Here is a 16,457-nt window from a genome sequence, read left to right on the forward strand (position 1 = left end):
CTTCAGGGGATCATAAACCTCTATTCCCATCTCATTCATGTATTTGTCAAGATGCGCCTTAAAAGTCACTACCATATCTGCTTCCACTACTTCCCCTGGCAACGAACTCCAGGCATCCACCACTCTGTGTGTAAAAAATCTGCCTCGTACATCTCTTTTAAACCTTGTCCCTCGCACTTACGGCCCTTAGTAATTGACTCTTCCATCCTGGGAAAAAGCTTCTGACTATCCACTCTGTCCATGCCTCTTATAATCTTGTGGACTTGTATCCAGTCTCCCCTCAATCTCCGTCACTTCAGTGAGAACAAACCAAGTTTCTCCAACCTCTCCTCATAGTTAATGCTCTCCATACCAGGCAACATCCTGGTAAATTTTTCCTGTACCCTCTCCAGAGCCTCCACATCCTTCTGATAGTGTGGCGACCAGAACTGAACACTATCTTTCAAGTGCGGCCTAACTGAGGTTCTATACAGCTGCAACATGACTTGTCAATTTTTAAACTCAATACCCCAGTTGATGAAGGCAAGCATGCCATATGCCTTCCTGACTACCTTTTTTACCTGCATTGCCACTTTCAGTGTCCTGTGTATCTGTACACCCAGATCCCTTTGCCTATCAAAACTCTTAAGGGTTCTGCCATTTACTGAATATTTCCTATTTGTATTTGACTTTCCAAAATGCTTTACCTCACATTATCTCTGAACTAGAAGCTCTGGACTCAAGTCCCTCTTTAGGACTTGATGGCTATGGTAAGTGTGTTCACAGCTTGGCCAAACAGATTGATTATCAACCTGTAGATTCCTCCTATATACCTATGGCAGGTGGTAGAAGAGGAAGGGTCCCTTGATCAGCCATGCTTGATGCAGAGTAGTGCTCCTCAAGCCTCTGGTGACAGGCTAGCAATCTATTCTAAGAAAAAAATAGCTAAGAAAATAGATAAACACAAGTGTTTCATCTGCCCTATGTGTCTCTAGGCACAGGAGCAGAAATAAAAATATTCAGAGGAAGTTGGATAAGTAGATAAGGGGGAAAGGAATCGGATATAACGATCAGCTTAGATGAAGTAGATTCGGCCAGTGGAGAAGGATTTCTTGAAATATAAATTCCAGTATAGACCTATTGGGCTGAATGGCCTGTTTGTGTGCTGTATATTTTATGTCATTCAATGTATGTAATTGAGTTAAGAATCAAATGGCGGTTCCAAAAAACATTGGATCTCTGTTTTACAAAGCTGAGTAACAGAGCAGCTGTTAAATGAGGCCATTATTGCTGAATAAAGAGGCTGTCTCATAAAACAGATATTATTAAACTCCAACTATTTGGCAGTAATGACTGATGACATTTATTGTCAAAATAAGTGCAGTTTGTCGTCTGTTTTATCACTCCAGAAACACTTCTACCAGAAGGATTTAACGTACATGTGTGACAGATTGCCCAGATTCTTAAATATTCTGTTCTGCATGTTGAAAATGTTGATCCCAGCCAAGTCTCTGAAAAATAAAGAAGCCAGGAACTATTAATGTAAAGTCTGATATGCATTTCAAAAAGTCAAGCGCTGAGCTAACTTTAAATATTCTGATCAATTTTGGACACCATACTTTGGGATGGAGGTTAAGGCTGTGCAATGGACATAGAAGCAATTCACCAAGATGAGACTATAAATAAAAGGCTTTAGTTATGAAGAGGAACTAGAGAATCTGAACACTGAAGATCCAAGAGAGGCATTTCAAAATTAGGAGATTACAAAAGATAACAAAAAAATTATATATGTTGGTAGTCACTAGAGGACATACATTTACAACTTTGGTCAAAAGAATGTTAAATATGATTTCTTTTTACTCAAAAGTTATTTGGACATGGAATGTTCTGCCAGAAAGAGTAGTGGAAGTAGAATAATTTTCAAAAGAGAAATGGATAATATCTGAAAAACAAAACAATTAAAAGGGTATGGGCAAAGGGCAGGCAAATCAGACAAAGTAAATAGTTTTTTCAGAGGTCTTTATCAATGAGGCATAGACTACAAAAGCAGGCAAGTCATGTTGGAGTTGCATAGAACTTTGGTAAGGCCACAGCTAGAGTATTGTGTGCAGTTCTGGCCACCATATTATTGAAATGATGTGATTGCACTGGAAGGGGTGCTGAAGAGATTCACTAGGACATTGCTTGGGATGGAACATTTAAGTTACGAAGAGAGATTTGATAGACTTGGGTTGTTTTCGTTGGAGCAGGGAAGACTGAGGGATGACCTGATCAAGGTGTGCAAGATTATGAGGGGCATTGGCAGGGTGGATAGGGAGCAACTGTTCCTGGAATGCACTGCCTGGGAGGGTGGTGGAAACAACTTTTTTGTCCTTTAAAAAGTACCTAGATGAGCATTTGGCACATCATAACATCCAAGGCTAAGGGCCAAGTGCTAGTAAATAAGATTAGGTGGGAGGTCAGGTGTTTGTCACATGTTGGTGTGGACTTAATGGGCCAAAGAGCCTCTTCTGCACTGTATTAGTTGTGTGATTCTGATTCTGTGAGGTGTTTAAAATGAGTAACAGATTTGTTAAAGTCGAGAAAGGGCTAAAATATGTGGCCCAGATTGGATAGTCCCCAGAAACACTACGAGGATTTCTAGATGAGATTAACCTGCACCAGTTGATTGAAATTCAGGCGGCATCCTTACTTCATACTCCTTTTTCATGTTCGTACATTGACTGCAACCATCAGCACTGGGACCAAAACCATAACTTCTAAGCACCACATAAAGCTACCTTAAGCTTTTTAAATGTTCTTAACAAGCTTTTAGATGAGCACGTGAAAGATACAAGGCCACGGACCAAGTGCTGGAAAATGTGATTAGCATAGATAGGTATTTGATGGCATAGACACAATGAGCTGAAGGGCCTCTTTCTGTGCTTGAATGACTCTCTGCCTCTATTCTGGACTTCTTAAAGAGGAGGTACATTTTGGTCAGAATGGGCGCTTGGAGTGCAGGGAGTGAGTAGGTCCTGCAAAGCAGTGACAAATGTCATGGAGGGGGCAGAGGGGGAAATAAAAGCTGGCCTTGCCAACAATGCTCATGTTCTAACAACGAATTAAAGTAAGCAAAAGAGAAAATGCGAGAAAATCTCAGCATGTCTGGCTGCATCTGTAAGGAGAGAAAAGAGCTGATGTTTTGAGTCCAGATGATTGCTTTGACAAAGGATCACATGGACTTGAAACGTCAGCTCTTTTCTCTCCTTATGGATGCTGCCTGACTTGCTGAGATTTTCCAGCATTTTCTCTTTTAATTTCAGATTGCAGCATCTGCAGTAATTTGCTTTTATTAATAAATTAAAATAAAGGGAATATACCTGTGCACATTGGATATCATTTGGATTCCAAATAATACCTGTAATGGCCAACAATGAGTGCTATTGAGCCCAAAGTAGCACACAGTATCTCCTTTGGTTGCGATCCAGGATAAGGGGGCATAATCTTAAAATGATAGTTAGGCAGTTCAAGAGAGTTGTCAGGAAGCACTTCTCCACATGAAGGGAAGTGGAAATCTGGAACTCTCTTCCCCAGAAAGTGTGGAGACAAGGTTAACTGAAAACTGAGATTGTTATATTATTGTTAGATAGCCTTGAATGTTATGATGTGCCAAATGCTCATTCAGGTACTTTTTAAAGGGCGTGAGGCAACTTGTCTCCACCACCCTCCCATGCAATGCATTCCAGGCCATCAACACCTTTGGATAAAATGTTTTTCCCCACATCCCCCTTAAACCTCCTGCTCCTCACCTTGTACTTGTGTCCCCTTGTGACTGACTCTTCAACTAAGGAAACAGCTGCTTCCTATCTGTCCTGCCAATGCCCCTCATAAAGTAAGTGAAGCAAAGGTGAGAAGGCGGTGTTAAAATGCAGATTAGGCTTGAGAGGCTGACTGCCTTACGCTGTATTCTGATTATATCCAATTCTGTGCTCTGACTTTGCGATCACTGGGAATTAGGTGCATCACTGGGAACTAGGTTGATGTTTTAAATTTTATTTATTCAGGTTACCAGAAGGGACATAAAACTTCTATTCCATCAATCTGGGCTGTATTCAAAGTCAGATCCCAGGTGAGAAAGGGCGCATGGTGGCACAGTGGTTAGCACTGCTGCCTTACAGTGCTAGGGACCTGGGCTCAATTCCGGAGTTTGCACGTTCTCCCGTGTCTGTGTGGATTTTTTCCAGCTGCTCCGGTTTCCTCCCACAATCCAAAAATGTGTGGGTTCGGTTGATTGGCCATGCTAAATTGACCTTTATTGCCAGGGAGGTTAGCGGGGCAAATACGTAGGTTCCGGGGGTAGGATCTGGGTGGGATTGTTGTCAGTGCAGGCTCTATGGGCTGAATGGCCTCCTTGTATGTAATGATACTTTGAAAGCATAATAGGGGGGTACCGTCGGAAGAGATGAATTGAAGCTAGGACACTAAATTTTTTGCGAAAAACCAGGAAGTGAATCAATACGCCCAAGGAAAACTTTAATTGGGTGACCAACCTTTGCAAAAAGAAACTCAATCTAAGGTTCCCCTAAATTCCTCTGCAGAGAGGGAAGGCAGGAAAATTGGATATGAGTTCCCATTATGTTACAACCATTACCTTCAGTGGTTAGTTCAGGATAATATTGGAGAAGGTCAGGTGTTGTTTCCCTCTTGCCTACTTGCCTTGGGAAATCCAAAAGACTGCAGTATAAATTAAGTATAATAAGTACTAAATTATTGTCACCCACAAGTATGTACTTGAACAAAGCTGGGATATAGCCCAACTTTTTATTTCTATTGAGGTTCAGTTTGTTTCTTCTCTAATTTTTGTTTATATACTTGGAGTTCAGCCACATGTTCACCACACCATTGAATTTGAAGATGAATAGTCAAGTGTAGCCGTCTGCTGTGAGCCTGGATTTGGCTCTCATTCGATGGGAAAGTTGTCACCTCACCAAAAAGAAAACTGAACATCCAGTAACCAGACATATGTTCTACCAATGATCAAAGCAAGATAAACTGTACTCACAATGACTTGAGAGTAATGAGGTGGTCAAACTGATCCTGGTGGATATAGTTCATTGGGTTATGTGATAAATTCCTGTAAAGCACCAGAAAAGACTTGCTAAACAACTGAACTTGGGTAAAATTTTTCAAAGTTTCCAAAAGGTCCAAGAAAGAGGTAATTGTAATGTTCCAGCAAATTCCCATATTGTGAGTAGTTCAAAATTATTTTTCCACTTTTCTCTCCTGAAGTTATTCATTTCTTTAGAGAGCAGTTCCAATGGTGACGGTCAGCCTCCAGTACGTACTTTGGTCAAATAGCCTTTCTATGTGTGGTAGCAGGCTAGTTGACAGTGCGGACATTCCAGCTGAGGCTAATCTTTTCCATGCCTAACTTTCAATCAATACTGCTCCTGTCACCAATGAACACTTATACATGAGCACTTTCCAGCAATGGTCAGTGGGTAGTGATCATGACTGGGAATCTTTGCAGAATTTCCTCTAGGAATCTGGGTTTGATTACTGGCTTGGGTCACTGTCTATGTGAAGTACACACGTTCTCCTGTGTCTGCATGGGTTTCCTCTGGATGCTGCAGTTTCCTCCCACTGTCCAAAAGACGTGCTGGTTAGGTGCATTGGCCATGCTAAATTCTCCCCTCAGTGTATCCGAACAGGCACGGGGGTGTGGCGACTGGGGGATTTTCACTGTAACTTTATTGCAGTGTTAATGTGAGCCTACTTGTGACACTAATAACTTTAAACTTTAAAACTTAAATTTCCCTTAGGGACACTTCTCATTTCTCAAGCATCCAAATGTATAATGTATAATATTGAGATCAGTTGAATTAACACAGATGGAAGACCCTAATGACCAGTCTGGATCAGTTTCCTACCAGACAGTACATCAATCTACAGAGTCATTAGGGGAGCAAATCAAATAGGTTTGACAGCATTATTACTGTCAAGGAAAATATCCAAAAAAACCTACCTCTTCAATTAACTTGACTAACTTTAGACATTTTTCCCATCAGGTCTAAAGTGCGCAAGTCATATTTTGCTCACCCAAATAGCCAAAATCAGATCAGACACTTTAATATGTGCAAGTTACATCTATGAACCTCAGATGTGCTATTTAGACTATTTTCCCATCCTGTAAAAATGGTGGGGGCTAGGTTTAGGGGTGCGATTCTGAGATCTGAATCCCTGCAGCTATATTTGCAAAGATGGAGACCCTCTCCATCTGTGTGAATACTCAAGATCCAGATATCATTTTGATAAACCCACGCTGTGCTCCCTGCAAGGCCAATATATCCTTCCTAAGGTGTGGCACCCAAAACTGTTCCCAGTGCTCGGGGATGGTCTAACCAGGGCTTTGCATACTAGATGCATAACTTCTAAATCCTTATATTCTATTCCTCTGCATATAAAGGTCAATAGTCAGTTGCCTTCTTGATTATCTTTTGAGATCTTTGTACCTGGTCTACCCAAATCTTTTTGGAACATCACTGTTTCTGGCTTTTCATCCTTTAGAAAATGGCCTATTCTAAACTTTAGAAATCCAACTTTTTACACTAAAGTTCATTTGCCAGTTTTTGCCACTTGACATAAAAATATCCCTTTGTAATTTGATGCGTCTATTTGTACAGGAAAATGGTCATGCAATGGTATTGCCACTGGACTAGCTATCAGGGAACCAGGGTAATGCTCTGGTGACCTGGATTCGAATCCCACCATGGCAGATAATGAAATTTGATTTCAGTAAAAAAATCTAATGTCAACTATGAAACCACTGCTGATCGTCCACCTGGTTAGTGAACCCAACTAGTTTACTAATGTCATTGAGGGGAGGAGATCTGCCATCCTTACCTGGTCAGACCTACATGTGATTCCAGGGTCACATGTGGTTAATTCTTTAAAAAACTTAGTTCAAGAGCAAAATAGGAATGGATAAATTTTAGCCCAGCCAGCCACACCCACACCCCACTAACGAATAGAGAAAGGACACTATTTAAAGTGCCACTTGTGTTTGTGTCATTAGCAAACTTGGTTCCTGTGCAGATCTGCCAGCCTCCATGTCGTATGACACTGTGTGTGTGAACTTGCATCATTTAGCTGACAGTACTAAATATTGCATTAAAAATGAAATATCTATTTAAACTTTGGTGCCTGTATGGGATGGAAAGGAGTGTGTGAGATTTACAGACCTGTCAGGCTTGTGCACTACATTGTGATTGTAATTTGCCTCATGCATGGTATTTACCTTGCTGTATATTTTTATATATGTAAAATCACATTGAGGTAATCAAGTTGAATCAGGAAAATTTATATTTATGTTCCTCAATCCTTTCTTGTTCCCTTTCTCCTCATACTTCCCTCTCCTCCCATCTCTCCTTTTTTGCTGTGTTTCACTTGCTGAGTCAGAATGAGAATAGACAATTTGACTCCTCTCCACTGAAACAAACATAAGTGACAAATGAGAGGTTTTTCAGTCAGTTTCACAGAACTCTGTTTCCCCCAGACCTAGTAAAATCTATCCTATTATGGACTTTATCCAGTCACTTAATTCCCTGAGGGAACATTCTGTATAAATAATTGATTCCAAGAGTAATCAAGGAAAATTGATGAATATCCATCCATCTTTTCAATTCCATTACTCAACTTTGGCTAGCTGCCATCCACAAACAACATTTACGCAAACTCTCACTTTTCCTCCTTCAGCAATAACTGCAGAGGAACTATGTGCAGCATTTTATCATTTTAGTTGATACTAATTGCTATAACCTTCAATCCACTGTCTGAGTTCAAATATAGAAGTCACTGCAATATAATCAGCAAAGCAATGCCATTGTTGAGTTGCTGTTTGTAACTGAGTGCTACAAGTACATTGTTCTAATTTTAATTTGGGGGGTGCTAGCATATGCTTTCTGAAACAGTGCGTGTCATAAATACTTGGAATAGGATTGGAGGCCGTAGGATAAGTATGGATGGAGGCCACAAAAATCTTCATGTGACTTGATAATCCCTTTGATATTGGGACCAAAGACCTGCCATCTGTGGAGAACAACTGAGCAAGAATGAATAATGGGAATAAATATTTTGGAACTTTGCTTAATCACCTTTGGGGTTGGGATATATTCTACAGAATTATTGAGGTAGATTATTTGAAAGAATAAATAGTGCAGGATCTGTGAAAGGACAGGTTTGATGGTCAAATGACCAATTCTTAGCCCATGTTTTCTCATCATCTTAATAGTGGTGGAGATCAAAGTGAAACTGAATGTTAGGAAAGCAGTAAATGTCGAGAAATTCAGTAACTTACAGCTGTTGGAGATGTTCAAAGTCTCTGAATACTGAGGGAGACAATTCCTGAATCTGATTCAAAGACAGGTCCCTTAAAAAACAGAGCAGAGAAAGCTTATGAATTAATCAATGCAGCACAAAACACATTGGGCAGACGTCCTGGGGATCTTCTCTAATGATACAAATGTGGTGAAGCAAAATGCATCTTGAGCCCAAAGGTGGAGACCCCATTCTTAATCACAAGGATGGTTTCATTTGAATGGCCAGGGTGTGTGCATCATGTTCACCAGCGTTTTGCAGTGATACCTGCCCCAAACGGCCAGCTAGACAGGAGGTGAGACTCCTGAGTCAGCCCAAGCCACTTACAGAGTTAGTTCAACAGAAGCATTAGGAAGAGGATGTTGGCCATGTCAACTACTGGCCAACCAACTTAGAGATAGAAAGGGAAACATCTTTAACTGTTTCACCAATTTTGATAATAGTTTAGAGATCTATTCAACTGACTTCATATTGCAAAGGCTGCACAATGAAATGAAAGTGATGGCAATGTTAAAGGACAGTATGTGAAGCACATATCAGAAAGTCTGAGGTAAAAGAATCAGAGACAATTATCCCCAGAGAAATGAGATATATTGTGAATGATTAAATGTTCATAAAGGCCTGTGATGTTGTTGCATTTTCAGGTATAGTGGTGCCATTTGCCAGGTGGTGGAGACTCTAAGGTGAATTGATGGTTGTAGTGAATAGAATACCTAGCTGGAGCCATGAGTTTCAGGATAGAACATAAGAAGTGCTAATGTTGGGGTCCACAAACAAAACAATTAGATTTTCAATAGTCACACATCAAAGTTTCACTCAGCCTGCAACATTAGGTTATTCATCAGTTGAGATGGTACATTTTAAATGTAAGGGTAGGAAAGATGGTTTATACTATTGTCTGGAATGTAGTGTCTGGAGCCTTGATAAAGCGGTGGGAAAGGCAATGGGAGACCACAGTATTAGAGAAATGAGGCAGAACAGCCAATAACCCAAAGTCAAGATCTGCAATGCAGGAACTTATCAAGGTTGAAACGTGGAGATGACGTAAGATTACTACATGGGGCAAAGCAATCCACATCTCAAAAATTTTTTGCAAAAAGAAAGTTTCATATAAGTTGCTCTCTTATGTACTTAATGCTTACATTGAAATCATGCCCTTGTATTTTTCCCCAATTCTGTTTTCTGCCCCAGCAAACAACTTACATTATACTCAATTTGTCTTTAACAAATAAGTCTCAAGATGCTCTGGCTTAGCATTTTCTCATATCACAGACTCTTCACTTTGGCTTAATTCCAATAGATATGTATTCCACCTTCTATAACACTATCATACTTCTCCAATATTGAGCAACCCAAAACTTCACACTACTTTCTAGAAACAACATAGCCATTGTTTTGTACAGTGTCCATGACTTCTTCACTTTAGTTATCAATGTCTCTTGGCATGAATCCCAAAATTCACATTTGTCTCCTTAATGGCTCCCACTGGATTGAGCAACTAAATGATTCTGGTTGATTTTATTTTCCCTGCATTAAAATTTTCCCTGGATTAAAATTTAATCCATCCCATCCATTCTCTTCGATGCTTTTCCCTTGTTTCCACTTCTTCTCTGGCACGTGGTCCAATTAATTTTTGTGTGAAAGCACAGGTATTAGATAAGGCTCTGAAACTTTGTTTCTTGGGAACTGAGGATGTGAGAGGTGGGTAAATTTGCCACCATGCAAAATAATGTTTGCAAAGATGCACACAATTTATGAAGTGTGATTCAGACAAGTGTTCAAATGTGTGACTTTGCAGACTCACACTTCTAGCTTCTGTTTCAGTTATGCTGATTGCATGTTGGGCTAATATCAAATCATTGACTGGGATGGTGAGGCAGCAGTGGTTTAGGGAACACAGCCCAGCCTGATTGAGTCTTGAAGCAACACTTACACTCAGTTCCGGCGCAGGTAGCTGAGTCTCAGTACAGGGAGTTGTAGCCACCTTTCCCCTGCTTGATTGGAGGTAGTGAAGCAAATTGTAGAAACTTTCCTAGTGGGGTCAGCATTGACCCAGGGATTAAATCTGAGCTATTCCTAATCTGCATGGTTCATTGATTCATATTCTTAAACTTGAAAGCTGAACTATTGGTGGAGAGGATTTTAACATTTCAACAGCCAACAGGTCAGTATTAAATACTCAGAGCTGCATGTTCAGATTTTACTGTTAAAGGTTAAATTGATAAATAAATCGGTTAAAAAGGTTAAATTGTTAAATAAAGGTTAAATAAATCCAGAGCTCAGCTACCAAACCAGCTCTTGAAATAAAGGAGACATCATTGGATCTGCTATTAGCTGCAGCCACAGGAGAAGGAAATCTGGATGGTTCTGATAGCACCAGTGAAAGACAAGTGCAGCTAAAACCCACTGGAAGACCTGAAAGACTTTGTTTGCAGATAACAGGACAACATTATTTCCTGGACAGTCTCTGAGTAAGAAAGCTAAGATTTAAGTGTAACATTTGAGTGCCAAGAGTTATGAATTGTGGTCCTGATCTTTGTTTCAACATTTCTAAATGGGTTTTAAAACCATATCACAGCATAGATGCGATGGCAGTATCACCCCAAATGCTACTGGAATCTGCCTTGGTGGGAGCCTCTAAGAAGGGTTCACCATGTGAAAGAATAGATAAAGAAAGTCTAGGTATGAAGAATGATTGTGTAGGACCTGGAAAAGTGAAGGTGGCCAGACTGCAAAGCATTATATAAAAAAAATTGAGGTAGCATGAAGTGGTGGCATGGTTGACAAGGTGGCTCTGTGATTGAAAAATTGTTGTTAGTGGTTCAGGAGAGGGTCAGGTGAATGAAGTTAGCAACTGTCATGGTGGCTTTTGATTCATCTTTGTTATCTTTATCAAAATGAGCCATATCACAGTTGTATAGAGAACAAAGTACTGAAGACTGCCTTCAGCATTGAGTTAAATTCAGTCTGCAGTAGATTCTGAAGCACAAAATCAATTTATTTTTACTGGGTAAAGACTCTAGATATTCATTTGCATGTCGTTCATAATATTGCATCCTTATTGGCTACAGTTATCTGTACTCAAAAGAAGGGCTTTAGTGGATGTTTAGTAAGGTTCAGAAGCAGAATTATAACAAAGGCTTAATGTCTATTTTCTTCATTGCATCCATTTTTAGGCAGTATTTGCGAGTGGGGTTAGAGGAAATTCTCCCTTCATGATTTTAATTGGGTACATGTGAATGTTAAAATGAGGAATCATAGTCAAAATATTTAGCCAAAGAGAAACTTACAGTTCTACCATGAGTGGCATTGTTGAGAATGCATCTTCTTTGATATATCTGATTTTATTGTTGCGGAGAACCCTGTAAGAAAGAAAATATCCTGATTGGAACAAAAAATCACTAATTTAAGATAGGAGTTTAAATAGAACTATGTTCTTTGAAAAATATTGACATTTAGTGATAAAAGAAAATGTATCTGATTCTAATTTTCATTAACTTCAGTGACAAGAAAATCAACAGAAGTAAAATTTGAGCTGGGTGTGAAATGGACCCAGTTTATATTATTATGGATTATATTATTATCTTTATAAAGGCTGCACAAACACAGGTGACTAATTCGGGACTGGATTTCGCCTGCGGGCTTCTGAATCCCACTGTCAAGTTCAAATGGGGCAGAAGCCTGCACAGTAGGGGAAACAGTCACTTCTGGCACATTCCCCTGGAGCAGCTAATTAACAGCCTGAGGGTGGGCTTACTGTCCCATTAAGGAGGACCAATCAAAGGTCTTCCATGTAAAAAGAGGCAGCAGGATGCCATTTAAGGTGGCAGAGGCAGAAGGCACTACAAAATGAAAATGTCCTCTTTCCGGCTTATTAAAATTTAAACTGAAAAATGGTTTAATTTTACAGCCAGGCAACCACTGTGGAGGTGGGCGAGCATACATTCTGATTTGGAAAAAATCTTAAACCTTTACTGTGACCAGCTGAGGATGTTGAATAAAGGTGAGCCAGTATCCCCCTTCTCACCTATTTGGAACAAGTGGGATATCAAATTCCCTTCAGATTCTTTCATGTAACATTGTACGATGATTTTCAAATTTAATTAGGCTCCTTCACAGAATCCATACAGAGCAGAAGATAGCCATTCAGCCCATTGAACCTGCATTGACAACAATCCCACCCATGCCCTATTCTCGTAACCCAACATATTTATCTTGTTAGTCTTCCTAACACTAAGCAATTTTGCATGGCCAATCAATCTAAACTGCACATCTTTGGAGTGTGGGAGTCAACCAGAACACCCAGACACAGGGAGAATGTGCAAACTCCACACAGACAGTTACCCGAGGCCAGAACTGAACCCAGGACCCTGGCGCTGTGAGGCAGCAATGCTAACCACTCTGTCCCCATGCTGCCCTTCCTGTTTCTTTTGTGTGCAGCTCACCTGTCTTCTGTCCAACTCTGAAATTGCAGTCAGCTGTACATCAGTGAGTATAGGCAACAGCATCTCCTCCACAATTATCCTCAACACCTGTGCCCCACAAGGCTGTGTTCTCAGCCCCCTACTATACTTCTAATATACTTATGACTGTGTGGCCAAATTCCCTTCCAACTCAATTTTCAAGTTTACTGATGACACCACCGTAGTGGGACGGATCTCAAAAAATGATGAGACAGAATACAGAAATGAGATAGAGAATCTACTGAACTGGTGCGACAACAATAATCTCTCCCTTGACGTCATCAAAATTAAGGAGATGCCATTGACTTCAGGAAGCGTAATGGAGAACATGCTCCCGTCTCTCTCAATGGGGACGAAGTAGAAATGGTCGAAAGCTTCAAGTTTTTCAGCGTCCAGATCACCAACAATCTGTCCTGGTTCCCCCATATCGAAAGCCCATCAATGCCTCTACTTTCTCAGAAGACTAAGGAAATTTGGCATGTCAGCTACGACTCTCATCAACGTTTACAGATGCACCACAGAAAGCATTCTTTCTGGTTGTATCACAGCTTGATATGACTCCTGCTGTGCCCAAGACAGCAAGAAAATACGAACGGTCATGAATGTAGCCCAAACCATCACGCAAACCAACCTCCCATCCACTGATTCTATCTACACTTCCTGCTGCCTCAGAAAAGCAGCCAGCATAATTAAGAACCCCATGCACCCTGGACATACGCTTTTCCACCTTCTTCTGTCGGGAAAAAGATACTCAAGTCTGAGGTCACGTACCAACCGACTCAAGAACAGTTTCTTCCCTGCTGCCATCAGACTTTTGAATGGACCTACTTTGTATTAAGTTGATCTTTCTCTACATCCTAGCTATGACTGTAACACTTCATTCTGCACTCTCTCCTTTCCTTCTCTATGAACGGTATGTTTTGACTGTATAGCGTGCAAGAAACAATACTTTTCATTGTATCTTAATACATGTGACAATAATAAATCAAATCAAATCAGCCATTGAGAATGCAGTGATTAACTGTTGCACTTTTTTATGACTGTTAACCCATTCCTGCCTGAAAGCAGGGATGAAGAATTTACCGAACGGATCTCTGACAGAGGTTTTGCTCCATGGACATACTTACAGGACAGTAATCTTACTGCATGCCTGAAAAGAACTTTTTTCAATGGACACAAGATTATTCCCTTCCAAATCCCTGTTTCAATTCAGACAAAGTGTGAAGGTTAGCAGGTACACAATGCAAAGCAATTCATGTTAAAAAAAAAGTTCCATTCTACCAACTGCTTCTTTTCTACATCATATTAATTCTTTTTGTTTGATTTGCTCTCTTGATTAAATTATGTTGAGGTTGAAGATCTATGAGCACTAGAATCCCTCTAATACTTTGTCCATGTAGCGTTTTTATCATATCTGATCCTAAAGTGTGCATGTCAGGAAGCTATGCAACTATGTGTTGCACAAACACTTTCCATTAGGGATTAATGTATAGAAAACTTAGCAACGACAAATAAAGGAGAACTTGGGGTTCCTGCTACTAGGTTAAAAGTTGGGATAAGCCCTCCTGTGTTTGGCTGGCTTATCCCACACGTCCATTGAGCCTTTAACTGGCTTGAGATGATACTTCCACTCCATCGAAAAAAATATCCTGTCTCTAAAGGCTGCAAGTTAATAAGTAGGCTTCTGAGTAGTACCTCTGAAAGTGGTGGCCACTGTTGAGACTCCAGTGAGTCCCCCAATGAAGAGGAACCAGGAGCCTGAAATAAAGTGAGTCCCAAGTCTCACTGGACCAGGCTGATAGGCCCTGGTGAGACATTGGGGGGACTGTAGTGGAAAGGACAAGAGGTGAGGAAAAAAAAGGGATGTAGGAAACCTTAGGGGAGGCCTCTGACGAGCACTGGGTGGTTATTGGCCTCTTATGGGTCTCAATTGGCACACAGACATGTGGACTGTCCAATGCCTCCACCACAATGGGTAAAATAGTGGTGGGGCTATACGGGATCACATAGGCAACAGACATGCAGCACTCTCATGTCGCTTTCTGACAGTATTAAGCATACTTCAAGGTGCTGCTATGTATTTTCATACTTACAGCCAGTTCAGTTCTGGGAGTACTGTACAGATGTTGGGAATATGTTCCAATGAATTGTTCATTATATATCTAAAGAAAAGAAAAGGACAACATTTCCTTTAAGGTGTTCTGCAGGTAAATTGTAACCGATGCTGAAACATTAGGCCAAGTAATGCTGGACTAGGACATCTTGCACCATGTGCCATTCATTGGAATTTCTCCTGAACCCTTCATTCAAAAATGTTTTGGCCTAGAAATTGCTGAAAATCTGAGTTAATAACAGTACAACAAAAGCAACAGAGCATCTGGCACCTTGGTGTATGGTTGGACTGACAGAAAACCTTCTTAACCAACAAGGTTTAAGGATTGAGAAGGATATAAGAGGGCAGATTGAAAAAGAGGTTGAATTAGAATAAGTGGATTAGAATCAAACCAGGAAGAGAAGTCAAGAGAAGCAAAGAAAGACTGGATTAAAAAACACTGGTGACGCTCCTCCTTTAGCCAATTACATCAAACAGATTAACTGTGCATCCATTTGTTATTTATGAGATTCTATTATCCACAAATTGGGTGCAGTGTTTGCCTCTGGACTGGATAGCACTTCAAACCAGAGCAACATAGAAAATGGTGTGATGGCAGATCAGAAAATCCCTAGAGTGTAGGAGACCATTTGTCTCCACCAGCTCTCCGACAGGCCACCTATCCCTGTATCCCCACGTATTTACTCCACTAATCCCCCTAACCTTTACATCTTTGGACATTACAGGGCAATTTAGTATGGCCAATCAATCTAATCTGCACATCTTTGGACTCTGGGAGAAAACCCAGAAGCAACCAACACAGACACAGGAAGAATGTGCAAACTCCACACATAAGTGTTTTAGGTGTGAGAGAGGAGGGTTGAAGACAGGTGGTGGGGTGGCATTGTTAGTAAAGGAGCACATCACAGCAGTGCAGAGGGAGGACAATATGGAGGAGTTAGGGATTGAGTCGCTGTGGGTGGAGTTGAGGAATAAAAAGGGAGAGATTACGATGCTAGGGGTATACTATAGGCCACCCAACAGCCCGAGGTCAGTGGAGGAAGGTATTTGCAGAGGCATTTTAGATAGGTGCAGAAAGAATAAGGTGGTTGTAGTGGGTGACTTTAATCTTCCTGGAGTGGATTGGAAGGTGCCTAGAGCTGGGGGTATGGAGGGAGAGGAGTTTGTAAAAGGTGTGTTGGAAGGGTCCCTAGAGCAGTGCGTAACTAGCCCGACTAGGGAGGGGGCTATACTGGATTTAGTGTTGGGAAATGAGCCGGGGCAGGTGGTTGAGGTTGAGGTAGGCAAACATGTGGCTAACAGTGACCACAAGTCCGTCTACTTTAGGATAAAAATGGAAAGGGATGAGTGCCGTCCGAAGGGGAGGGTTCTGAACTGGGGGAAGGCGAGCTATAGCCGGATTAGGAGGGAGCTGAAGGACACTGATTGGGAGAGGTTGTTAGTTGACAAGTCCATGGTTGGTAAGTGGGAGGCTTTTAAGGGCAAACTGAAGATGTTGCAGGAAAGGCATGTGCCGGTAAAGAGGAAGGATGGGAAAGGCAGGA

At 40.9% G+C, this 16,457-nt stretch overlaps 1 protein-coding gene across 1 annotated transcript in view; it reads right to left on the reverse strand.

The window, feature by feature from the left end:
- rxfp2l (relaxin family peptide receptor 2, like) overlaps positions 1 to 16,457 on the reverse strand; it is a 113,102-nt gene that overhangs the window by 12,369 nt on the left and 84,276 nt on the right. The window contains exons 9-14 of the mRNA XM_080188268.1: positions 14,894 to 14,962; positions 13,928 to 13,999; positions 11,628 to 11,699; positions 8,318 to 8,389; positions 5,024 to 5,095; positions 1,419 to 1,490 (exon numbers count right to left, since the gene is read on the reverse strand). Of these exons, the coding sequence (XP_080044394.1) occupies positions 1,419 to 1,490; positions 5,024 to 5,095; positions 8,318 to 8,389; positions 11,628 to 11,699; positions 13,928 to 13,999; positions 14,894 to 14,962 (429 nt within the window). The remainder of the gene's footprint in view (positions 1 to 1,418; positions 1,491 to 5,023; positions 5,096 to 8,317; positions 8,390 to 11,627; positions 11,700 to 13,927; positions 14,000 to 14,893; positions 14,963 to 16,457) is intronic.

The sequence above is a fragment of the Carcharhinus amblyrhynchos genome, chromosome 4 (assembly GCF_965287045.1).
Source record: "Carcharhinus amblyrhynchos chromosome 4, sCarAmb.v2.hapA, whole genome shotgun sequence".
Lineage (NCBI taxonomy): Eukaryota > Metazoa > Chordata > Chondrichthyes > Carcharhiniformes > Carcharhinidae > Carcharhinus > Carcharhinus amblyrhynchos.